The sequence below is a fragment of the Odocoileus virginianus genome, chromosome 6 (assembly GCF_023699985.2).
Source record: "Odocoileus virginianus isolate 20LAN1187 ecotype Illinois chromosome 6, Ovbor_1.2, whole genome shotgun sequence".
NCBI lineage: Eukaryota > Metazoa > Chordata > Mammalia > Artiodactyla > Cervidae > Odocoileus > Odocoileus virginianus.
Window position 1 is genome coordinate 79,401,401 of NC_069679.1, and position 26,758 is coordinate 79,428,158.

At 45.0% G+C, this 26,758-nt stretch overlaps 1 protein-coding gene across 5 annotated transcripts in view; it reads right to left on the bottom strand.

The window, feature by feature from the left end:
- The window catches only part of STON2 (stonin 2), a 159,409-nt gene that overhangs the window by 15,572 nt on the left and 117,079 nt on the right, over nt 1-26,758 (bottom strand). For all 5 annotated transcript variants that reach the window (XM_070469735.1, XM_070469734.1, XM_070469730.1 and 2 more), the window contains exon 5: nt 134-1,972. In XM_070469735.1, coding sequence (XP_070325836.1) covers nt 134-1,972 — 1,839 coding nt within the window. The remainder of the gene's footprint in view (nt 1-133; nt 1,973-26,758) is intronic.

The window sequence follows — 26,758 nt, forward strand, 5'->3', positions numbered from 1 at the left end:
TCCCTCCCCATCACCGTTCCCCTCACATAGCACAAAACCAGCACTTCGCAGGGGAAGAGAAAGCAGCACTTGGACCCCAGCTCTTTCGCCCCCCCGGTGCGGCGGCTCTCACAGAAGACGGAGCTCTGCCTACCTGAGTTTTTGTCGGGCAGTCGGTTTATCCTCCACACGATGGCATTGAAGGCATGCTCGTATTTGGCAGTCCCCAGGGTGACTCTCATGACCGGCTCAGAGCCGGAGATGCTGGCTGAGCCAAAACTTGCCCCCCGGTTCACTTTGGCTTTCAGAGACTTCTCCCCCAGGACGCTTTCCCTGCGGAAGTTTTTCACCCACTCGCTGGGCACGGGGTAGCGGACCATCACATTCTCGCAGGGGACCTGGGTGAGGGGGTCCCAGTTGGAGGAGAAGCCCGCCGACATCCTCAGCCAGCTCTGCACCTCCACCTCCGCCCCGTGGATGCTCGCCGCCGTCCTGAGCGTGAAGGGCAGGGTCTTCTCGGCGAACACTGTCCGGAACCGCATGAGCTCAAAGCGGCAGGCATCCAGAGGGTTGAAGAGGATGACGCGCGAGCTGCGGAACACGTCCTCATCCACACAGCCGTGAAAGCGGCACTCGTGGAGCCGGATCCACTTGGTGGTGGTGGTGGGCACGATGTCCTGGCGGGACACCACCTCGTTCCCTTTGACCAGGACGTCGTTGAGACCCAGCCGGCACTCGGCCAGGCCGGAGAGGAAGCTCAGCACATGGATCCGTGTCAGGACACGGTGCTGGAGGATCTGGTTGTCCCCCTTGCTCACGAGGCCAGAGAACTCATCCTGGACGTCCACCGTCATCTCCTCTTCCAGGTAGTTCAGGCCGACCGTGCTCAGCTCCATGGACAACACGGGCAGCTCCATGAGGCGGTCCTGAACTGCCCGGATGAAGCTCAGGAAGTCCTCATAGTTGGTGGTGCCCAGCTTGATGACTTGCTCCCTCTCGGCCGAGTGGGCCACGGCGGGTTTAGGCTGGTACTTCTTCTTCTCCTTGTAGGTGACGCGGTCTATCCGCAAGCTGTGGATCCTCCCGTTCTCGTCGTAGTTTTGGAGCCGGGGTTCGGAAATCTCATGGCACATCTCCAGCTTGAACTCACGGAATGGTCTCTCCAGGCCCTGCTCATAAAACAGCTGCAGGTAACCACCGGCCGTCAGTTTGACGTAGATGGGTCCCCAGTGCCTGGAGGACATGATGTTCTTCTTCTCGGGGATCCTAAGCATCATGGGCCACCCGTCTCTGGGCGGGGACTGCTCGGAGCCGGCTGGGTCCTCATCCAGTTCAGTCCAGGCAGTCGGGTCATCATCAGGGAGCGTGGCACCCCCCACGTGGTCGGAATCCTCGATTTGGAGCCGCTTGAGTTTTTCCACAGCATCCGAGCGTGACTGGTTTCGGCTTGAGTCATCAAAACTGATGGCGTCCCGGTAGACGACAACGAGGGAATCCCTCTGGCTCTTGCCTGGGGTACCGGACACAGAACTGTTCTGGGCTCGCCTCTCCTGCTCCTCAAAGAAAGCCCGGAAAGGGTTGATGGGGGACGGCTGTACATCCTGTAGCGTCTCATTCAGAAAAGGATTGGTGGCCCTCCAAGGCGGAGCCTCGGGCACGGCAGGCGGACGGCTTACGGAGGACACGTCTAGCTTCTGAACTTTGGAGAAGTTCATCAAAGTGCTCTTGGGCCGCTCCCGCTTCTTAAATGACCCTGTTGAGTTGTAAGGTCCATCTGGGGTCACGGAGGCAAGAGGCGGTGTTTCTGGCTTCAGAGGAGACGTGATGGGGGACAAAGGGCTGCTGACTTCATTGTCATCAAAAGTGACCCAGCTGGGGAAACGCGCAGAGGTCACTGGTGTGGCGGGGTGTCCGTTCACGGCTGGGCTGCCAGCCTGCCAGCTGATAGCCTCCATCTCTACCTCTTCATCCTCCTGCAGAGAGGAGGAATTGTCTGAAAGGAAAAGGAGAACACGTGAGGGACTGCTGCTCAGGGCCTCTAGGAATACGGGGATGAGGGAGTTTTGCTAGAATTTCATCTGGAATCCAGTAAATTCCAAAGCAGTTCATTACCTGTCGCAAGTGTTTAGTCTGGCACAGCTCTTACAGTTTTGTAGTAAGCACACCAGAGAAGGCAGAAGTCGCTCAGTCGTGTCTGACTCTCTGCGACGCCGTGGACTATAGAGTCCGTGGGATTCTCCAGGCTAGAATACTGGAGTGGGTAGCCTTTCCCTGCTCCAGGGGGTCTTCCCAACCCAGGGATCGAACCCAGGTCTCCCGCAGTGCAGGCGGATTCTTTATCGTCTGAGCCACCACGGAAGCCCCCTAGAGGGCCGCATGTTAAAGCAGTAAGAATGCAAACGGCAATACAGAAGCACTGGTAGAACCCAGGTCCATCACAGTTTAACTCTTACACACTCTACTTTATTTTATAGAAGTTTCTGGAATAGGTTTCTTTTCTTTTTGACTCTAATGTATGTATTCTTAATTGTTAAACATCAAAACCACCTTTTACATAAAACGATATAAAGCTGATCACATTGAACAAAACAAGCCATATGCTCTAAGTGATGATATGACTGTGAATAATGTAACTGGAGGGATTTTTACCCAAATGTGATCAATAAATACTAAAGACAAAATCCTAACATCCTTAATATGAAATAAGTTTCATATGCAAGTGAATAAGAAAACTATAAAAACGTGACATATAGGCAGAGGACAGATAGACAACCCAGGAAAGAAAAAGCAAAAATGTCTAATAACTAGGTGGGAAATGTTCAGTTTCACTAGTAATAAGAAAAATGAAAATTAAATCCCCCGAAAGGAAGTGAAGATTTTCCAAGTTTTAGTATTTGATGAGGGTAAGGGTGCTATAATATTAACAGTAAATAGATCCTCAGTGGGACTATAAGTTGCTATAAATTCTCTGAAAATGGTTTGGCAGTTTGTATTAAGGGTCTTACAATGACTTAGTAATCTTACCCTAAGTAAACGAACCCAAATTGTGAACCAAGTTTGGGGTGAATGTTAGGAAACTGAGGCACACAGTGGAATAACATGCAGCCGTTAAAATGTTTACAAGTCGGTAGAAATATAAGAAAATGCTCCTGATATTAATCTCTTCTTTTTTCTCTAAAATATTTTTCCATCTTGGGGTTTATTTGATAAAGAAAAAACAAAGATTATTATAAATAAAACTCCACTCTTGCAGGGCCTGCAAGGAAGCTGCAAAGTTGAGTTTCAAGGCAGGAAAATCCCAGACCTTTTCAGTAAAGACCCGGTGCATCTGCTGTGGCTGTGGGAAGGGCGGGGGGCGGGGGGCCTTTACAAAGCCAGGAGTGGATTCTGACGAAGGAATGTCCCAGAGAACAAATCGGTGTCTGGCACAGAGCCAATATTCAGTAAAGGGTTGTTAACTGAATGAGTTGAGAAAAGAAACTCTGCTTTGGAGCAGTTGTGTTCTCACTGTCTCTGTAGAAATGTGTATCGGGATCTCCATTCCATCCATTGTTTCCACCTCCAAACATTTGGACACAAAGAGAAATGAATATTCAAATGGTTGAGTTTTCTTACCATCCTGTTAAATCTTCATGAATATCATACCCAGCCACACCAAATCAGCAATGTGACACGTTATTAAACACATAATTACACGTGGATGGGAGGGCTACCTGTCATCCATCTTTCAAAGTATATTTATTCAAACAAATAGTGATTACCTCTACTGAAAGCATCAGTTTGAAAATGTAAGCTGAATACATGCACACACACACATACATACCCACACTCACCCCAGAAATAAAATGAGCAGAAAGTATTTTCTACATGTACAACATCACAAAAGAATTTCAAAGCGTTTTAAAATTAAAGAGGAGACTCTCCTTCAAATGAACCATTAATCTACTTTTGTAGATGTAGAAGTGATTTATTTTCTGGAAAATGAAGGGAAAGGAACCAGAAAACAATCGAGGTTTGTAGGGCATATTTTACTACCGCTACTACTGTTTGATAACATTATTTGACAACATTATTATTCCTGTTGTGGTGGCTGTAATGAAGGCTAAAGGGAACAACGTAGCCCTAAGTAAAATATAATCACTGCCTTGAAACAGTAACTGAACCGCCCTAGGGAAGGGGATGTATCACAAAATGTATCACTTTCTAATGAAGCAGCTCTATGGAGCTTTTGTGGACAGTATTTCCACTCACAGTCTGGTGCTGACTCACCCCTTGTACTAGGGACATCCTTTCTGCCTTGGAGCTCAGGACTACTCCCAAGCTTCACATGTACCCTAAGTCCTTTTTGCTTGGAGGGTGGATTCTGCCAAAGCTGTTTATTCTTGCTGCCAAAGGATTTTCTTCTGTTGGGAATTTTGTCCCCAAAATAGCACTTTCCATCCTCTCCCAAACTTAAAATAAAAGGCGGGGGGGGGGGGGGGGGGGGGGCCTTTGTCTCCACTGAAGATAATTTAATTTTCTTACAGTAAGTCTTAGAATTTTAAGCCAAGTTACTTGAAATCACACCAAGTCCTAGATAGTTTTGAAGCATTAGACTCATAATACAATTTAAATTAAGTTATTTTTAAATTGGGGGCTTCTCTGGTGGCTCAGATGGTAAAGAATTTGCCGACAATGAGGGAGACCCAGGTTTGATCCCTGAGTTGGGAAGATCCCCTGGAGAAGGAAATGGCAATCACTCCAGTATTCTTGCCTGGAGAATTTCATGGACAGAGGAGACACAGTCCACGGGGTCGCAGAGAGTCAGACACAACTGAGCAGCTAACACACACACACACACGTCTCCAAATTTGGAGGCAAATTTTTTTAATGAGATCAATTTCTAGAGATTCTATATTCATTAAATAGTATCAAAAGATTGTTACAAAGCTACCTCTTCTTTGGCATCTTCATCTTCCATGATTGCAAACTGTTTTAAAAATCCATCTTTGGGGATGGTAGTAATGTAATAGATCAAATTTCTGAAAATGAGAATTTGGTTTTCTACAAAAACATTTATAAGGAAAAAAATAATAAAAGCACTTTTCTGGATGAAAAACAAAATTGGTTCATAGTTCACAGAGGGTCACGGCGGTTCATATTTTCATCTGAAAATAAAGCATTTCTTGAGGCGAACCTACAGTTCAGTACAGTTCAGTTCAGTCGCTCAGTCATGTCTGACTCTTTGCAACCTCATGAATCACAGCATGCCAGGCCTCCCTGTCCATCACCAACTCCCAGAGTTTACTCAAACTCATGCCCATCGAGTCGGTGATGCCATCCAACCATCTCATCCTCTGTCGTCCCCTTCTCCTCCTGCCCCAAATCCTTCCCAGCATCAGGGTCTTTTCTAATGAGTCAACTCTTCGCATGAGGTGGCCAAAGTATTGGAGTTTCAGCTTCAGCATCCATCCTTCCAATGAACACCCAGGACTGATCTCCTTTAGGATGGAATGGTTAGATCTCCTTGCAGTACAAGGGACTCTAAAGAGTCTTCTCCAACACCACAGTTCAAAAGCATCAATTCTTCGGCGCTCAGCTTTCTTCACAGTCCAACTCTCACATCCATACATGACCACTGGAAAAACCATAGCCTTGACCAGATGGACCTTTGTTGGCAAAGTAATGTCCCTGCTTTTTAATATGCTATCTAGGTTGGTCATAACTTTCCTTCCAAGGAGTAAGCGTCTTTTAATTTCATGGCTGCAATCACCATCTGCAGTGATTTTGGAGCCCCCCAAAATAAAGTTTGACACTGTTTCCACTGTCTCCCCATCTATTTCCCATGAGGCGAACCTAAAGACTGCCAAATCCTGCTTTAAAACTTCTCCCCTATTAACACCAAGTTCTATCCCTGGGTCAGGAAGATCTCCTGGAGAAGGGAATGGCTACCTACTCTAGTATTCTTGCCTGGAGAATCCCGTGGACAGAGAAGCCTGGCAGTTTACAGTCCATGGGGTCACAAAGAGTTGGACATGAATAAGTAACTAACACTCTCTCACTTTCTAAATACCCACTAATAGGAGACTGTTTATATCAATTGTTATATCCTCAAACTGGAACCCCATGCATCAGTCATGATGATGCTGTTGATGATGTTAGTGCACATGGAAGCTGATCATGATATCTATATTATTGAGTAAATAACAAGAGCCCACAATGTGGAGTCAGACTGCCTGGGTTTCAATTCCATATCTTATGGAATGAAGTCATTATTAGCTGTATGACTTTGGGCAAGTTGTTTTAACTTCAGTGTCTTAGCTTTCCCATTAATGAAACTAGGAAAATATTAAATCCTCCCTAACAGGGTTGCTCGGAAAAATTAATCCAGATGTTAGAATTGTGTTTGGCAAACATTAAATGTTCATTAGATGTTGGCGGCTATACCTACTGTTGTTGCTGCTGCTAGAATGATATATACTCATGATATAAAGTGTATAAACATATTAAAAAGCTTTTTGATGTGAAAACAAATATGTGGGGTAAGAGGTGATTTTTGAAATTCTAACTCTGTAGTCTTTCCGTCCTTCAAAAATGCTGTGTTGCTTACAAAATAAAGAAATACTAAAAGGTCAAAATGTATCTTTATGCCTCCCACTAACTAACCTTAGAGAAAGAAAACTAAGAGCTTTGCTGTAGTCTGTGTTGATAAAGCAGCAGTTAGATCTCTCCTAAGACACCTGTGACTGGTGTGGCTGGTTTAGGAACAATAAGGGGAGGGGAAAGTCTGGCAAATTTCTCCACTAAGAAACCAGCAAAATGAATTATTTTCAGAACAACTTTATCATCCACAATTCTGTTTTACTGACATTAAAATATAATCAAAAATCCAACTTCACTTTACTTACTCTCTCTTCCACTCACTACCTCCAAATTGCTTTTAGTATTATGAGTTGGTGGTGGTGGTTTAGTCACCAAGTCATGTCCGACTCTTGCAACCCCATGGACTGTAACTTGCCAGGCTCCTCTGTCCATGGGGATTTTCCATGCAAGAATACTGGAGTGGGTTACCATTGCCTTTTCCAGGGGTGTTATGAGTTGGGCTGCTGCTAAATAAAAACCACGGATGAGGGTTAGGTTTTCATTCTACACTACAGGCAGAATTTCCAGTACCTTTCCAGTAGTCATGTATGGATGTGAGAGTTGGACTATAAAGAAAGCTGAGTGCCGAAGAATTGATGCTTTTGAACTGTGGTGTTACAGAAAACTCTTGAGGGTCCCTTGGACTGCAAGGAGATCCAACCAGTCCATCCTAAAGGAGATCAGTCCTGAATATTCATTGGAAGGACTGATGCTGAAGCTGAAACTCCAATACACTGGCCACCTGATGTGAAGAACTGACTTATTAGAAGAGATCCTGATGCTGGGAAAAACTGAAGGCAGGAGGAGAAGGGGACGACAGAGGATGAGATGGTTGGATGGCATCACCAACTCAACGGACATGAGTTTGAGTAAACTCCAGGAGTTGGTGATGGACAGGGAGGGCTGGTGTGCTGCAGTCCATGGGGTCACAAAGAGTTGGACACGACTGAGCGACTGAACTGAAGTGAACTGAAGAGCTTCCTTAGTGCCTTGACTGATGTAAACTAAAAAGAAATTGTGGGCCCTTTTGATGTTAGACCACAATGGATTTTAAGTTCCTCGAAGATTAAATTAATTGATTACAATGCCAATCAAAACCACCAAACTGCAGAAAAAGTAAGCTCTGTGGGGGAGAAAATGTAAGATTCTATGATATTTTTGAAAAGAGCAGATGAGATTTGCCATCTTCCTCCTCCATTTGTTAACCTAGTTTATTAAATGCAATGACAAGTGCAAAACACTTACTGAGAGCTGTTCCTTGGAATTTATGAGCAGTGGCAAAAACAGGTAGATTACTGCAGTAACAGTTCCTGTTGCACAAGAGCAGACACTGCATGACTAGCCTCGGATGAACCCTGGGCACCTAAATATCTGTGTGTGTGTTCAGTCACCAAGCCACGTCTGACTCTTTGCAACACCACGGACTGTGGCATGCCAGGCCTCACTGTCCCTCACCATCTCCCAGAGTTTGCCCAAGTTCATGTCCATTAAATTGGTAATGACATCCAACCATCTCATCCTCTGTCACCCTCTTCTCCTTCTGTCTTCAATAGTTCCCAGGATCAGAGTCTTTTCCAATGAGTCAGCTGTTTGTATCAGGTGCCCAAAGTATTGGAGCTTCAGCATCAGTCCTTCCAATAGTATTCGGGGTTGATTTCCTTTAGGATTGACTAGTTTTATTTCCCTCTTGTCCAAGGGACTCTCAAGAGTCTTCTCCAGAACCAGAGTTCAAAAGCATCAATTCTAGCGAGAAGAGAACACAGAATTTTCTGACTTGAAGGGATTTTAGAAATAAGAAAACCTGACTCCTTCATTTTGCTGAGAAGGCTGACACTCAGTGAGTTTAAGTCAACTGCCTAAAATGAAACTGAAAGCCAAGTCCTAATTTTAATATTCATCAACTCTGGTGTTGTCTTAACACTTGCTCATTAAGTTAAAATCTGGTTAATTTACCTTTGAGACTGGCAAGAGTTATCTTGACACATAACTTTTTAGGAGCACTGTTCAGTGGGACAAAAGAAGTTCAACAATGACTGACATTTACGGAGGGAAGCCTTTCGGCATGAAGTCATCCCCTGATGTGTGGTGTATGGGTGACAGAAAGGAGTTATTCATTTAAACCTTATCAGGGGAGCTTCTTAACTGGGATAAAATAAGCTGAGACCTGCTTAATCATCACAATACACTGATAAAAGGGGAGTCAGAGGGTCTGAGTCTGTTTATCTGTCCTTAGCATTTATTGTCCTGGGGAGGGGATATTTGGATGCTGGTCAGAGACATCTCAAGGTGAAGAAGTGAGCTCGTCAAACTACCACTTAGCACCACTTGACACAGTCTCTATCATTTCACACCAGGTTCTGGTTTTTATTCAGTATTTGCTAAGAGGGGTAAGAAGCAGTACTGAGCACCTTCCGATGACTGGTCCAGGTCACTGTGCCAATTCCTGCCTGCTTATCAAGATGGGCTAACATATTTCATCACTTATTTTCCCTTGTAAAAGCAAGCATCAGCCTTTAAGTTTGATGAACGGCCCAGGAACATCCCCAGTATTTTGGGTGTGCCTACCTAATCTGTTCTAAATTTTTTAAATCTGGTTCTAAACATTTGGGCTTCCCAGGTGACTCAGAGCTAAAGAACCTGCCTGCCAATGAAGGAGCCGCAGGAGATGAGGGTTCAGTCCCTGGGACGAGAAGATCCCCGGAGGAGGCAAGGGCAGCCCCCTCCAGTATTCTTGCTGGGATAATCCCATAGACATAGGAGCCTGCAGCGCTAAAGTTCACAGGATGGCGAAGCGTTGGACATGACTGACCACACACACATGCGTGTCTAAATATTTCCTGGTTTTACCACTACCCATTTCCCCATGCCTTCTTCAACACTCAGCACTTGGGATCCCTGCTTTTGGCTTCTTCCTCTGACAACTAAACTTCCAACTCAACTGGCTCACTGGTTCTCTGACTTAATGTGCCTTTCTGATACCGGCTTCTCATGTTGTCTGAGATGAAGGCTCTATTCTTCAACGCCCACCTGGGCAGAGATCCCACTGTAACACCTTGCTGTTGTCTGAAGGGGCCAACTTCAGTTTCTCAGCAGAGGTCACACACAGGGGAGCAGGACTAGATTCCACCATCTACGGTAAACTGAAAAACTGGCAATCCATTTTATAAGTTAGTCTCTTCAGGTCAGTTCAGCTGCTCAGTTGAGTCCAACTCTTTGCGATCTTATGGACTGCAGCACGCCAGGCCTCCCCGTCCATCACCAACTCCCGGAGTTTACTCAAACTCATGTCCATTGAGTCGGTGATGCCATCCAACCATCTCATCCCCTGTTGTACCCTTCCCTGCCTGCAATCCTTCCCAGCATCAGGGTCTTTTCAAATGAGTCTGTTGTTCGCATCAGGTGGCCAAAGTATTGGAGTTTCAGCTTCAGCATCAGTCCTTCCAATGAATATTCAGGACTGACTTCCTTTAGGACGGAATTAGTCTCTTAACATTTTATATATCAGGGCATCTCAGAGACTTAACTAGTGATGCTACCTGATGACCTAAACTAATCTGTGTTTTACTTATTTTTCTCATTGCCATAGCAAAAAAAGCCTCTTGCATTTCCCTCCCACCCTAAACTGTTTTCAGAGCCCACCAAAGAGGAATGAACCAAGAGGAGTTGCCAGGGTCTGAGCCCTTTTGGACAGTCTGTGAAGCTCTCTGCTTACTGACCCATCACACTCTTCTATGATGTGACAAGATAGTGGAAAGGGCTCTTTTGGTTCAGGAGCTAAAAAGAAAAGGAGCAACATCCAGGTATTACTGTCAAGGAGAACATATCAGAGGGGCAAAGGAAAAAAAAGGTGTCCATCCTGACTCTGATTTGAGCACAGTTCTTCTGACCTGCAAGTGCCAGGGCTGGGGACCCGGGAAAGAACTGCCTAGAGGGGCACCAGGCAAGTTCCCAGAAACAGGGACAAGTGCCCACGCCCTTAGTGTGGTCAGGACGGGTCGCTCATCAGGACTGCCTGCCCCACTGCCACCGTGGGAGTCTCACCTGTGTGTGCCCCCACGTCCTCACTCACTATTCACCTGGTCACCACGTGAGGACACACCCCAGCCATGACCCAGGATGTTCATAAGCTCCAAGGACCCAATGAACCCACAAGGGGGCAACAGTGCAGTCAAGATCCTGGACTTTAGTAAAAAACCAGGGTGGATCCACACATCCTTCACTAGTGTTAAAGGGACTGAACCCTGCTGTTACATTTGGTCAGAGATCTCAGTGTCTAAGAGCCTCATCCCTCTTAGATAAACAGGTAAAAATCAGGTTTCAGGTTTTGTAGGTTGCTCCCAAACCCTGGAACTTCTTCTGATGAAGAAGTTCCACATGCCTCTCCACCTTTAGCATGTGTTACTGCAACAGTGAGAAACACGAAAGGACCAGATTTGTGAAGGGTTAGGGAGCACCCAAAGAAGGCTGAGTGCTTTTGAACTGTGGTTTTGGAGAAGACTCTTGAGAGTCCCTTGGACTGCAAGGAGATCCAACCAGACCATCCTAAGGGAGATCAGTCATGAGCGTTCATTGGAAGGACTGATGTTGAAGCTGAAACTCCAATACTTTGGCGACCTGATGCGAAAAGCTGACACATTTGAAAAGACCCTGATGCTGGGAAAGACTGAAGGCAGGAGAAGAAGGGGATGACAGAGGATGAGGTGGTCAGGTAGTATTACCAACTCAATGGATATGAATTTGAGCCAACTCCGGGAGACAGTGGAGGACAGAGGAGCCTGGCGTGCTGCAGTCCACGGGGTCACAAAGAGTTGGACACGACTGAGTGACTAAACAGCAACAATAAATGTCCTGCCATTCAGTCTGCACCCCTACAGAGCTGGAACTCATCGTCTTCTTTACATGTGATACTTGTAACTCTGATTTCCACAGTCTGGGACATGGAGCCTACTTATTCCGGGGGTGGAGCACGGGAGTGTCATCTGCTTGTCAGTGTCCAACCGTGATGAGTTTATCCAGTGTGAGTACACACAGTCATGCCCTCTTTCCCTTCCCAGGGAAATGCCCTGAAACAGTTCCACAGCAGAACCATTCTACTGCAGAACAGGTTCAACGTCTGATCACTCTGAACCTCAGGGATGGGAAGTGCTACTTCTCCGCAGGTGACACTGTACATTTGGTCGGGGGTAAAGAAACAGAGCTGGGGTCTCCTAAGCATGATTCTATACACTTGTGCTCACTGTATTTATTGGGAATGAGAAGAGTGGGCATCCTGACTGAGTCTGTATCCAGCCTATCTTCCATTATAACATTGCCAGGCTATAATGTGGCTTCTGGAAGGAATTCAAGAGGTCTACTGGGGATAAGGGGTATAAATCAGCTGGGCTAAGGTCACTCATGGCAAGGTGAGGGGCAGCTCCTGCTGGAAGGATCTGTACAAACGATCCCCTTGCTCATTACCCAAAGCTCATTGCTCTCGATGTAAATTTTCCAGCAATGGCAACAACAGAAAGATAACCAAACAGCTCCTGTATGCAGTAAGTCACTTCTTTTCAACTGAATTTGGAGTAGTTTGATTTCATTTCACTACTTGTCCAGCTCCCATTTAGTTACCAAGATCAAAGGAGACAGTCTTACAGACTGGTGGTAGGTGTGATTTAGAAACTGTAAACATAAGTTAAAATGGTGGTTTAGCCACTAAGTCGTGTCCGACTGGTATGACCCCATGAACTGTACCCTGCCAGGCTCCTCTATCCATGGGGTTCTCCAGGCAAGAATACTGGAGTGGGTTGCCATTTCCTTCTCCAGGACATCTTCCTGACCCAGGGATTGAACCTGGGTCTCCTGCATTGCAGGCAGTTTCTTTACTGAGCTACCAGGGAAGCTCCTAAGTTAAAATAATCTGTTAGAAAAACAGCAAACAACTCATTTCTACCACGCCAATAGATTTATTCTAGCAGGTAGAGATCTATTTGTACTCTTGGACCTGTCAAATTTTTCGGAAGACCTCAAAGGCAAATGGAGTGTAAAGTTCCTTCCAGGTGATTCATACCACACTCAGTGCTGGTCCTGGCTGGCCCCAGCACCCTCTTCATCCAGCATATGAACAGTAGGGGTCTCCTGGGTGGACACAAGGTCTATAGTAGAAAACATAGCTTCAGGGTGGTTTATGCTAATGCTGGCTTGAGATCCTGGCCCCATGCTCATCCTCACCACTTAATTTGTGACCCTGCAGAGAAGGTAAAGGACTTTGGTATCTGACTGACATGGCCTTGCTTTGGAAAACTGCGATCTTGGGCACATTACTGAACCTTTTCTAAGCCTCATGTTTATCAACTCTTCAGGGGAACTAATAGGACCCACTTTGTAGTGTTGTGAGGGTAAATGAGATCAATTAAGGACAGTGAATTTAACTGGTCCACAGCACAATAGATGTTAGCAATCATGATGAAAATATGTAAATATTATCATTATTTCAGAGTTCTTAAAGAAGCAAAAAAAGGGGCGGGGGAGAAGCAGGGAGAAACAAATGCCTTGGAAGTTTTATCATTATCAAAGGAAAGGGGGGTGGAGAAAGAAAGAAGAATGCTTGTCTCGGGCTGCGATTCCATGAATCCAAATCTTTCCACAATTATTGCAAAGGCTTAGGAATTATAAGAGATGTGAGAGTCTGCATTCACAAAGCCACCTTGATTATCACAAAACAGCTCTAGAATCAGCTACATAAGGGAAGTGCTAAGTCATGAGTACACTTTGGTCAAGACAGGACATAAAACTTCCTATTAACCCTCTGGTACTAAGAACTGTCTTTGTAATTGCAGGCTGAGTCTAAGACGTTGTAGTGTTCCAGAGCAGCAGGCCCCACAGAGGAGTGCACCCAAGTATGTATACAGAATGAACCCCTTGGGCATGAGAAGAAAAATACCAGAACTGCTGTTTTTGTTGACTCTGTAATCCATCCTTTAAACATTTCTATTTTTTTTTTGTTTATGTTAGAAAACATATACTAAAATAGCTACTATGTTTGTAATTTAGAAATACATTTATAATATAGTATATTTATAAAAATACAAATATTAGAGGTTCATGATCAAGCCTTTGGAGAGACATGACCAAACATTTAAAGAAGACTGGATCAGTGCACTAGGCATATTTTAAATATTTAGCATGGGTACACACACACACACACACACACACACACACACACACAGATATCACCTCTTCCCTGTCTCTGTCAGAGTGGGCTACTGTAACCAGAAATATGGTCTTGGTTGTCACTCAAGCGGGAAAGGTACTTTGGCAAATAAGAAGGATGTATTACTCTCTGAAGCTATCCTTTTGTTTGGGCAATAATTGATGCTCCAGCTCTATGGTGGCCATGCTAACAACCTGTATCTTAGCCTTTTAATGTTGCATAGAACCTAGTTAAGCTTGACTTGACCATCACCCACCTCGCTCTCTAGGAAGTTTTAAAACCAGTCTTCCAACTCTGCAAAAATTATAAAACTCGTCTAAAAAATAACTGTTGGGAGTTCCACCAGGGCCAAAGATTATTTAACCTCACTATCACAATACTGGTCTTTTGATGTCTCTTTCTTGGCTATACTCTTGGTGCCCAGTAAACATATAGCAATGCTAGAAAGAGGGGCTGTCTCAAAAGACCCTGAATAGCCGAAGCAATCTTGAGAAAGAAGAATGCAGCTGGAGGAATCAATCCTCCAGACTTAAGACTGTACTGCAAAGCCACCACCATCAAGACAGTACAGAACTGGAACAAAAACAGAAATAAAATGTAGGGTAAGGGAGTTAGAGAAGGTGAGGTTCAGAAAAAGAACGAGACCGGCACTTTACAGGAACAGGTCACATTTAATGAGGCGGGAAGGGGCAGCAGTCAGATTAGTGAGCTGCTGCACTAACCCAAGAAAACAGTAAGTATATACAGGCATGTATGTGGAAAGCTAGTGTCTTAAGGGGGCCTGTTCTTCTCCAAGGTTGCTCAGAGTAGCTATCTCTTAAATGGCCAGGGCAAGGAATTTTGGAGATCGGCCAGAGGCTGGACCGGCTGGGAGCTGGGCATAATCAGCCTTAATGTCCATTTTTTTCTTCCGGTGAGAGAGTTCTTTGTTTCACATAGAATGGTGGGGAGGACCTGGAGGGGAGTTTTAACTCCAGGCTATTTTGAGCCGTGTAACTTTCCTTCTTACAAACCAATGGAACAAGATAGAAAGCCCAGAGATAAACCCGCGCACCGATGCATACTTTATTTTTGACAAAGAAGGCAAGAATACCCAATGGGGTAAAGATAGCCTCTTCAATAAGCGCTGCTAGGAAAACTGAACAGCTATGTATAAAAGAATGAAATTAGAACACTTCCAAACACCATACACAAAGATAAACTCAAAATGGATTAAAGACCTAAATGTAAGACCAGAAGCTACAAAACTCTTGTGGGAAAACACAGGCAGAACACACTACGACATAAATCACGGCAAGATCCTCTATGACCCACCTCATAGAGTAACGGAAATAAAAACAAACAAGTGGGACCTGATTAAACTTAAAAGCTTTTGTACAGCAAAGAAAACTATAAACAAGGTGAAAAGAAAACACTCAGAATGAGAGAAAATAATAGCAAATGAAACAACTGAAAATGATTAATTTTTAAAATATACAAGCAGCTCATACAAGTCAATACCAGAAAAATAAACAACTCAATCAAAAAGTGGGAAAAAGACCTAAACACACATTTCTCCAAAGAAGACATACAGATGGCCAATAAACACATGAAAAGATGCTCAACATCACTCATTATTAGAGAAATGCAAATCAAAACTACAATGAGATATCACCTCACACCGGTCAGAGTGGCCATCATCAAAAAGTCTACAAACAATAAATGCTGGAGAGGGTGTGGACAAAAGGAACCCTCTTGCACTGTTGGTGGGAATGTAAATTGATACAGCCACTATGGAAGATGCTATAGAGAGTCCTTAAAAAACTAGGAATAAAACCACCAATGACCCAGCAATCGCACTACTAGGCATGTACTCTGAGGAAACCAAAATTGAAAAAGACATATGTACCCCAGTGTTCATTGCAGCACTATTGACAATAGCTAGAACACGAAGGCAACCTAGATGTCCATCAACAGATGAATGCATAAGGAAGCTGTGGTATGAATATACAATGCAATATTACTCAGCCATAAAAAGGAATGCATTTGAGTCAGTTCTAATGAGGTGGATGAACCTAGAGCCTATTATACTGAGTGAAGTAAATCAAAAAGAGAAAAACAAATATTGTATTCAGTTCAGTCGCTCAGTCATGTCTGACTCTTTGCGACCCCATGGACTACAGCATGCCAGGCCTCCCTGTCCATCACCAACTCCTGGAACTTGCTCAAACTCATGTCCATTGAGTCAGTGATGCCATCCAACCATCTCATCCTCTGTCGCCCTCTTCTCCTTCCACCTTCAATCTTGACCAGCATAAGGGTCTTTTCCAATAGTTGGCTCTTCACATCCGGTGGCCAAAGTATTGGAGCTTCAGCATCAGTCTTTCCAACGAGTATTTGGGATTGATTTCCTTTAGGATTGAGTGGTGTGATCTCCTTGCAGTCCAAGGACTAACCTGACCATCTGTGGGAGACAGCAAGAATGGCCACACAATCTTTTCTCTGACCATGCGCTCAGGCAGCCCCCGCCCACTGACTCTGAGACAGAGTACAGGACTTGCTTTAGTCTAGAGCAAATACACCGCTGGCAGAAAGCTGGAAAGTGCTGGTGAGCTACGACTTGCCCTCTTCTGCTCTACTTGGAACCCAGAGCTCCTCGTTCGAATGAGGCTGCAGGGGGATGAGTGACCAGCTGCAGTAAGTTACCCAAGTCAACCAGGCCACTGACTACAGACGCATGCGTGACCCTCTAAGGAGATAAGTCAGCTCTGCTTAGACAGGGAACTGCTCAAGCTCGCCCAGATTGCCAAGTTGCAGAATCTTGAGCTAATCTTGATCAAATGGTCATTTTGCGGGGAGGCACTAATTTCCAGGGTGCTTTGTAACACAGTAAAAGCTAACACAGCAAGCTTGAGTTTTTAGCTTTTCTTCTGATTCTGTAAACAACTATATCCTTAAAATAAATTCCTTTCCTTTAAAGGTAGTCAAGTAGACCGCTGCTGCTTGCAGTCCAAGCTCCTTAGCTGCCAGGAGGAAGAAAGGTGGAAAGATTTTTGTTGGAAACATGGGCAGATGTAAATTCCTAGAACCTTCTAAATGTGTCTGGCTATTGAGCCAAAGTGTTTCCGTTTTATTGCTCCTCTCTATTCTCCTTACTCTTTCTGCAAGGAAGTAGGACAGTACTCTTCTTGTTTAAATAATACAAGACATATATCTTCAAACTGCAAATTTGGAGGGAAGGAGTTTCAAGGCTCTTAGCCCTAGAATTGTCATCTTTGGCCCTGGTCACCCTGGGCACACACAGGTGGGAAGTGGATCCTGACTGCCCTGTTCAGTGGTGAAGAGTACGCACTCTGGCTCTAGGCAAGCTCCTGTCCTAGCTCTGTGACCTTGGACAAGAGCACTCACTACTACTTAGTGCAGTGTGACAAATGCACAAAGCCCCAGATCCCGCAACTGAAAACGGAGGTCCTAACGGTACTGACCACTTAAACTGCGGTGAGGACTGAGTTAATGTATCTAAAGCTTACACAGCAGATATAAGTATTAGGAGGATCATTATCACAGTATGCCTTAGGGTCCCAATACCCTTGGGAAAGATTTTGAAAAGAGACACTTGGCACTGCGGGAGCTTTGATAAAGCCCCAGCACAGACGGTTTTTCTTCGAGTCCTGGCTCTGCCACAAACCCCTGGTGGTCTCAGGCAAGTCTCCGTGCCATTTCCTCCTTTAACATGGGATGAATACAATCCCTCTTCAGGTTTGGAAGCAAGCATGAAATAACACATGGGAACATGCATCTACACATCCAAAAGTGCTCGACCCCTGTTTGGGAAGGCCTGTGATTCCTTTTCAGATAGTGAGGTGGTTTGAGGTTCCAAGCAAGTCCTAGAGTTCCTCAGGCTGTGTGAGTGGATCCGAGGTGGGCAGTTATTGCATTTTTTAGAAATAGAAGACCGTGGACATGCAGAAAACAGCCTTGGACTAGAGACTTATTTACAGGACTCCCCTGGGGGTCCAGGGGTTAAGAATCCACCTGCCAGTGCAGGCTGCAGGGACTTGATCCCCGGTCCGGGAAGATCCCACATGCCGCGGGGCAGCTGAAGCCACGGGCCACAACGACTGAAGCCTGAGGGCCCGGAGCCCATGCTCGGCAACGAGAGGAGGCACCGCAAGGAGACGCCCACACACCACAGCCGGAGAGTGACCCCGGCTCGCCACAGCTCGGGGAAGCCCACGCCCAGCAGCACAAACCCAGCCACATAAACACATCTACAAGAGTAAAGTTTTACAGACTTATTTACAGAGACATTAAACTCAAACTTGTGTATTGAGACGCTCAGTTGCACATCAGGTCAAAGAGGTCCTGGGCTTTTCAAAAGTCTCCCAGAGACCAGAGTAAGTGTTTCTGAGCAAGGACAGGAAATGAAATAAGCAGAGAAGAGGGGAAAGTAGATGAGCAATCACACTTTCACACCTTTATACCCCCTGAACTGACAGATGCCCCTTAAGTGACTTGCTCCCCAACTGTGCCTGGGACCAGGGTTGAGTGTTCTTTACCACCACTGGGGGCAACGCAAGATTTAAGGCCCACAGAATTTAATGTACTCACATGTGAGTTCATTTTATTATTATTTAAATGTCTCAGTTCAATTCAGTTCAGTCACTCAGTCGTGTCCAACTCTTTGTGACCCCATGGACTATACACAGTCCATGGAATTCTCTAGGCCAGAATACTGGAGTGGGTTGCTATTTCCTTCTCCAGAGGATCTTCCCAACCCAGGGATCGAACCCAGGTCTCCCGCATTGCAGGAGGATCCTTTACCAGCTGAGCCACCAGGAAGCCCTTATTTGCCTGTGCTGGGTCTTACTGTCGGCATACAGGATCTTTAGCTGCAGCATGCGGGATCCGGTTCCCTGACCAGGGATCGAACCTGGGCCCCCTGCATTGGGAGCACAGTCTCAGCCACTGGACTGCCAAGGAAGTTCCGTGATTTCAATTTAAAGCACGCCAGTTTTATAAATGTTCAAGTCACCAAATCCTAAAGCAAATAAAAGTTTGCTTCTATAATACAAACGAGGCAAAATTTTTGATAATTCTAAGGGAGAAGTCATATTTTAGAAAATTTGGATGGTGCAGAAACACAGACAGTTAAAAGCACCCAAATCTTGCAGCCACTTGAGATGATTGATGTCACCATCACAGTGTGTTTCCTCCAAGCTGCTTCACTCTGCTCTGACACGTTCATGCACACACACCTCTCTACAAAGCAGGGATCATTCCACACATGCAGTTTTAGGGCCTAGGTGTTTTGGCTTAATGTTCTCTGATGAGACTTTTCATGGGACAACATTCATAACAAGTACGTGCCAGTAGTTGTTGGCAGGATCTGACTGAGCCATTAGCATGAGCGTTCTGTTTGCTACAAAGGTTTGGAATGCAGAGCATGCAAGTATAGTTATTCCAGTCCCTAAATGCAGTATCTTGCTGCCTCTGTAGGGAGGGGCAGGACATGTGAAAAGTAATAAGAAAGTACGACACCGCATGAAAGGTGATCAATGCTGATGATTTGTTTCAGGAAGTAAATGTGCCTCCTGTTGATAGTGAGGGGCTGCAGAGATGAGGCAATGGGATCAGGACTGTTTCCAAGCCTGAAGCTTCCAGCCTGGCTGTGACGCACAGAAATGTTGACAAACATCTGCGTCTCACTCTGTAAAAACAGGAACTTTTCTGTCCTCACCGGGGGCCTTTCCTGGGGGTCATAATGAATCTCTGCAGCTGGACGCATAGCCAGCCAACCAATACATGCGGCTGGGACTTCCTTGGAGATTCAGTGGTTAAGACTGAGTCGCTTCCACTGCAGGGGACACCGGTTCAATCTCTGGTCGGAGAAAGAAGATCCCACATGCCTCGTAGCACAGCCAGAAGAATGAAAATCAAGCAAACAAACAAAAAAATACACGTGGAAACTTGTTACAGTGTTGTGGAATCCAGAGTCACAAAACAGACCTCGGAGGACACTTAAGACAGTGGAATACAGTTTATTACACCAGCAAGTCCAAGGGGAATCAGTTCCGAACAAGGACCCTGATGTTTCTGAGATGCCCAGTTTTATACCCCCCATTACATGACTGGTTACAGTAGCAACCTCTTCGTTGTATGTGACTGGGTTTTACAACAAGTAGGTGCTAGGAGAACAAACAATTAAGGTTAAAGAGGGGGGACAATGATTATATATCAAGGGGGGTGTCTCCAAGGCTAATCTGACAGCGGCAGCCTGACCTCCACTACGATCTCTGTTTGTTATCTACAGGGAGGGAAGTCTCCAGGAGACCTGGTTTTCACTAGCGACGGTTTCCTCACTCCTGGGCAGGGTTCAGGCCCAGTTCACATCCTGTCTTTAAGACAGATGACAGGCTTTAAGACGGAGTCTCTCCTGCTTTCCTTATACTGGCCCCAACAATAGCTCCTTCTTTGCATATATGAGAGAAGTTAAGCAAAGGACCTAAATCCAGAAGCATGTTGCAGGGATCACAGTTCCCCCACCAGGGATTGAACCCATATCCTAGGCAAAGAAAGTACAGAGTCCTAACCATTGCATTGCTAGGGATTTGCCACTATACAATCTATTTTCATTATTACTAATAAAAGGGAAAAGAGGGCACTAATTTCTCCATTTTGAGATTTTCTTTCTTTTTGCTTAGTATAAAAGTTTTAATTTTAACAATCAACATAAAGCAATGAAAATAACTGATATTCACTAGTAGGTGAATAAGGAAGGGACCCACATAGGGGAAGGCAGGTACATTAAGTATTGATTAAAAATCAGAAACACTTCCTGTATTAGGAAACTGTGATTAAGAAAGAAAAGAAAAGAGTGATTATTTTGACAGGACAGTGACTTACAATGACTCCGTGGGGGGCTTGGCAGCTCTGGTGATAAAACAACTATTCTGGCAGGCAGGTGACCCTCCCCTTTCTGGAAAGAGATGAACTCTCAAGGGTTTGTGACTCTCCAGATAATGGCTTCTTGCTCCACAAAAAACAAAGCCCAGCCTCTGGAAGTAACAGCCTGTCTCTGGTCCCTGTTCTCTATCCTAGAGCTGCCAATCTCGGTCTGCTCTGAGGGAGGCTTCTCAAGCTCCAAGCCTCTAAAGCTTCCCTGTTTCAGAGACACACACAGATGCCAGGATTCAAAGCCAAGGTCAGAAAGAGTCACCTCTGGGTGAAGTCACCCTGGACTCAGACTCTGTCTGCTGGAAGTCATTAAACACCCAAGCAGGCCTGGAGTTCCTGGTCTACACTTCTGTTCCAACACCCACAGGCGGGACCTTTGTGTTTATTTTCCAAATATGGCCAGTAAGTTCCTGTAGAAGAGAGGCTACATAAAAGCCTTTTGGCAGGAGGAACTTCCCGAGTGGTCCAGTGGCTAAGACTCTGAGCTCCCAACACAGGGCACCTGGGTTCAATCCCTGGTCAGGGAATTAGATCCCACATGCCACAACTAAAGATCTTATATGCTGCAACTAAGACCCAGGGCAGCCAAATGAATAAAAATAAGCTGTGTGGTGTTTTTTTTTTTTAATAAAGTTTTTTTGAACTGAATTGCACTGGGGAGTTCATCGAGGAACCCAACGTTGGGACAGAAGGAAAAATGAGCATCTCCTGTAATTACGTGATTTAAAAAAAGACCAACAAAGAAGGGTTTAGTCATCCATTACTAATGGTTTGTGAATGTGCTGCTCTCGGAGATTTAGGAAACACCCAATACTAATCGAAGGCGACTTGGATATAATTTCAAAAAGATTTGATAGGAATGGGTCTAAAGCTTACTATCCATAATCTAACTACATAGAAGTTTAAAAAACCTTTTTTTTTTGAACACAAGTAATTCATGTCCACTGAAGAAAATTTACAAAATACAGAAAAGTGAAATAATGAAAAGCATCCAAAGTCCCACCTTTAGCACCAAAATATAAGACATCTGTGCTGTCATGAAGGCTGATGAAGGAGAAACTAAAAATTCCAGCCAGAAGTGTTCAAAAGTTAACTGTCATGTGACGCCAAACCTGGATGGGACCAGGGTCTGGTGGTCGTTTTAATACACGTGCCTGGACTTCTGTCCTGTTAGGCAAGTCCTCTTCACCTGGCAGGGATGTTGTGAAAGTTATCCATATGTGCACAGAACAGCGCTGTGCAAGAATATACTGTGACATCATCTCAGTAAATCAAGAAAAAAGTACCTAGTAAAATGTAAGGCCCATTAGTGATAAAAACTTTCAGCATGCTAGGAATGGAAGAGAACTCCTCCATCTGATAAAGGGCATGTGTCATAAAAAGACCAGCTAACTTCACATTGGTGGAATACTGAATGCTTTCTTCCAAAACTCATCACTTTATTCAATATTGTATCAGAGCTCTTCGGCATTGCAACAACGTAACGAAAGGGAATCAAAGAAGCTATACAAATGGCCATATAACACATAAAAATGTGCTCAACATCATTAGACACCAGGGAAGTATCTTATGATGAAGCTACAATGAACAACAACAACAATGAGATGAAGCAACAATTAGATACAACACATCCACTAGAAAGGCTTAGAAAATGTAAGAACACTTCTACAGCAATAAACATAAATGAACTATTTAGACATACAGAAACATAATGAATCATTAAACCACTATCTGAATCTCAAAAGTCACTATCACACCATTGCTCACCTTGGTTTCATTCATTCATTCAACCTCATACCAACCCTATAAAGGAGATACTATTATCCCTATTTTAATAATGAAAAAGATTCACAGATGAAAAGCAATCTCCAAGATTATGTTAATTCATTCAATATTTATTGAGCATATAATTTGTGCAAACAGGCAGTGTCGCATGTGCTGAGTGTGTAATGTTAGCAAAACTGAACCCAGTTCTTTCTCTACACAAAACTGCTAGGTAATGTAATGGGCCTGTCTTGAAAAAAATAAGACACTATCACTACCTTTAAGGAGTTCAGAGTCTAGCCGTACACTAGAATCTACCACAATATTGTAAATCAACTATTTGGAGTTGTTCAGTCTCTAAGTCATGTCTGACTCTTGGCAACCCCATGGGCCACAGCACGCCTGGCTTCCCTGTTCTTCACCATCTCCTGGAGTTTGCTCAAATTCACGTCCACTGACTCACTGATGCTGCTACCTAACCTTCTCATCCGCTGCCGACCCCTTCTTTTGCCTTCACTCCTTCCCAGCATCAGGCTCTATACTCCAATTTTAGAATCTAGCAGAAAAAACAGGCAGATAAATAACCAATTGCAATGCAGTGAAAGAACGTGAAAGTCATTCAGTCGTGTCCGACTCTTTACAACCCCAAGGACTATACAGTCCTCGGAATTCTCCAGGCCAGAATACTGGAGTGGGTAGCCTTTCCCTTCTCCAGGGGATCTTCCCAAACCAGGAATCGAACCCAGATCTCCCACACTGCAGGCAGATTCTTTACCAGCTGAGCCTCAAGGGAAGCCCAATAAGGAAGCCCAATAATGCAGTGAAAGCAATTACAAATCAACACAAAGTACTCTTACAGGTACATGCAAAGTGCTATGTGAAACCAGAACAGAAATGACTGGTAATTCTGTGGAATCCACTGAAGCCAAACTGGCAAACAAATATTTGAGTTGATAATGTAAGACAGACAGAATGCCTTCAGGCCCTGAGGAAGAGCTCAAGATTTGTAACTGAATACACCTGTCTAAGATGCCAGCTCAGGATTCCCATGTGTGAAATGTGACTTTCCAACAACCGGAAAGGTTGTGGGAGAACCAAAAATAATACCTGGAAAGATCAAAGTACATACATAAGGAACTCAATTCATAGTATTAATGGCTTTTAGTTTTTGAACAAATCACTAGTGACAGTCATCTTGCTAACAGACATCTCCTATTGTAAATGTATGTCATTCCCAGAAAGTCTCAGCTCTCGATACAAGAATGATTCACTTTCTGAAGCTGAAAAGCTTAAGTTGCTGGTGTTCAGTCGCCGAGTCATGTCCGACTCTCTGTGACCCCATGGACTGCAGCACGCCAGGCCTCCCTGCCCTTCACCATCTCCCAGAGCTTGCTCAGATTCATGTCCACTGAGTCAGTGATGCCATCCAACCATGTAGCCCTCTGTCGAGTGCCACTGAATACCGAGGTATGTACAGAAAAGAACTCAGAAACTGTGTGCAAGGCTGACTGGCTCTTTATTGCCATTTCCAGTCAAGTAGAATGGTGACAGCGAGAGCTGACCTCGGTGCCCACCTCTATCCTAACTACACGGGTTTACATGTGCACAGTTGACTAACAAACTGATGGAGAAGGGTGGCTGCGTGATTTAATCCCTCGCGCAAACCCTGAACAGCTCTACCAGGAGCCCAGCACCCAGAGACAGCTGGCTCGCACTGCGCCACAAATGGGCTGTGGGTGATGCTGGGAAAATTATGGAAGCTATCCAAGCCTCAGGTTCCTCACCTATAATGTGGAATAACGATGCTTGGAGGATGTTGTGAGCATTCAATGATGTAGACAAGAGCCTGGCATAGTCCTTTGGGTGTAATGGACACCTAGTAAATGGCTATTTCTGTTACCGTAACTAACAGAACACATGGTCATCCACAGTGTCGGGGAGCCAAGGAAAAAATACATTGGGTTGGCCAAAAAGTTCATTTGGGTCTTCCTGTAAGATGTTATGGAAAAACCTGAACAAATGTTTTTGGCCAATTCAATACTATGCTGCCTTGATTGTTTTGTTAGATAGAGGCCACGTAAATAGCTTTTAGCCTGTGTACATGGAGTTGAGTGAAGGCTGCGTGTGTGTGTGTGTGTGTGAGTGTGAGTGAAAGAGATAAATGATGATGAGAATGAAAATACTAGAATATGTACTAGGTGAGCAGAGGATACCAGAGGAGAAGGGAGAAAAAGCTTTCAGGAGAAACACGTATATCTTGTTACTAGACTATAAGCTATTTGAAGGCAAGGCCTCTGCTTTATTTTATTGCACTTTTAGCCCTGCTTTTAGTCACTACTGCATGCTCCATCGGAGTCTGCCACAACGCCTGGTACCCAGCAAGCACTCAGGAGACAGTTCCTGGGCTGGGTGCTACCCTCCCAGTTGCAGGTGTGGCTGTGACTAAACACAGGAAACGGAAACCACGGGGCGGGGGGCGGGGGCAGGGGTGGGATGGGCACCTGTCAAGCAGTGGCTCTGATAAGCAGAAGTGCCCTTTGTCCCGGAGTTGAGTCACTGCACCAGCACTCTGGCGCACTCTGACAGGTTCCACTCACGCCAACAATGACATGAGGTCATTCTCCCAACAAAACAATAAATCCCAGGTGGAGGCCCCAAATCTGAATGCAGGAAATGTCAGCCTCTGCCCTAGGGAACCGATCAGGGGCATGAAATATTTTGCCATTCCACCCTGGAGCAGGCATCGCACATAACCTGCTCCCAAATCCTCATGACAACCCTTTGGGGGTTCACAGTCCTAGCTTACAGGTGAAGATCCCCTGGAGGAGGGCACGGCAACCCACTCCAGTGTTCTTGCCTGGAGACTCCCAGGGACAGAGGAGCCTGGCGGGCTGCAGTCCATGGGGTCACAGAGTCGGACACGACTGAGGCGCCTTAGCACCCATAGGTGAAGAAAATGAAATTCACAGAGGTTAAGCAACTTGCTTGAGGTCAGATATCCACCAGGTTTCAAAACCAATGCCCTCTGCATACACTTGCAGGAGAATACACGTACAGAAAGGTGCACACACATGTGCAGCTCCATACGTTTTCACAAACCGAGCTCATCCGTGTAACCAACACTCAGTAAACAAGTCGCCTGCACTCCTTTCTCTTCACTCCCCTCCAACGGTAGCCCCTACTCTCAGCTCTCTGTGAGTTTCACCCAGAAAACTCTACGACGATCTCTTCTTCCAGTGAATCCTTAGACTTTTCTTATGTGTATCTCTCATCTGGAATTTCCCAATACTCTCTTGTAGTGTCAACTATTTATTCTTTTACACACTTTTTCTTTTTTAATTACTACTATAAACTCCTTGAGGCCAGCATTTTTATGCTTCTTGACATTCCCCCTAACACATTTGAGAGTGAAAGTGAAAGTCACTCAAGTCGTGTCTGACCCTTTGCAACCCTGTGAACGATACAGTCCATAGAATTCTCCAGGCCAGAATACTGGAGTCGGTAGCTGTTCCCTCCTCCAGGGGATCTTCCCAACCCAGGGATCGAGCCCAGGTCTCCCTCTTTGCAGGCGGATTCTTTACCAGCTGAGCCACAAGGGAAGTCCTTTTTGGTATGGAGCAATTACTCCCCAATCTATGTACCTAACGGTTATTGTCTGTACATCTGACACTGTTCCCAGCACTTTATCTGATCTCACTTAATCCTCCCAACAACCCAATAAAGTAGGTATTGCAATTATCTCCCTTTGACGCATGACAAAACTGAGGTACAAAGAAGTGACCGGCCCAAGGTCATGCAGGCAGGGGGGGATGGAGTAAGGTTCAAACCCAGGCATCGTTACTCCAGGGCACACAAGGACTGGAGGCCTTGCATTACCCTGGTTCCCTTTTTATAAACTGTTTACTAAACAATTGAGAAAGAATATGGCAAAAATCACACATTTCAAAGTTCCGCAAGTTTTCACAAAGTGAAGGCACTTGGGTAATTGACACCCAGATCAACAGACAAGATGGCCAGAAGCCCAGAAGACCCCTACGTGACCCCCTCAGTCACCCCCAGGTTACCTGCTGTCCTGACTAGTACATTAGGAGTGCATCTGTTTTTAATTTTAATTCTAAAAAACGCATTAGTTTACCTGTAACTATATAATTGAATTACACAGTACACCTCTTTATCATCATGAGATTTGTTCATTTTGCTGCAGGTGGTTTTATACAAACACTAATTTGCATTTCTGTGATGTAGTTAATTGTGTGAATGTGACAT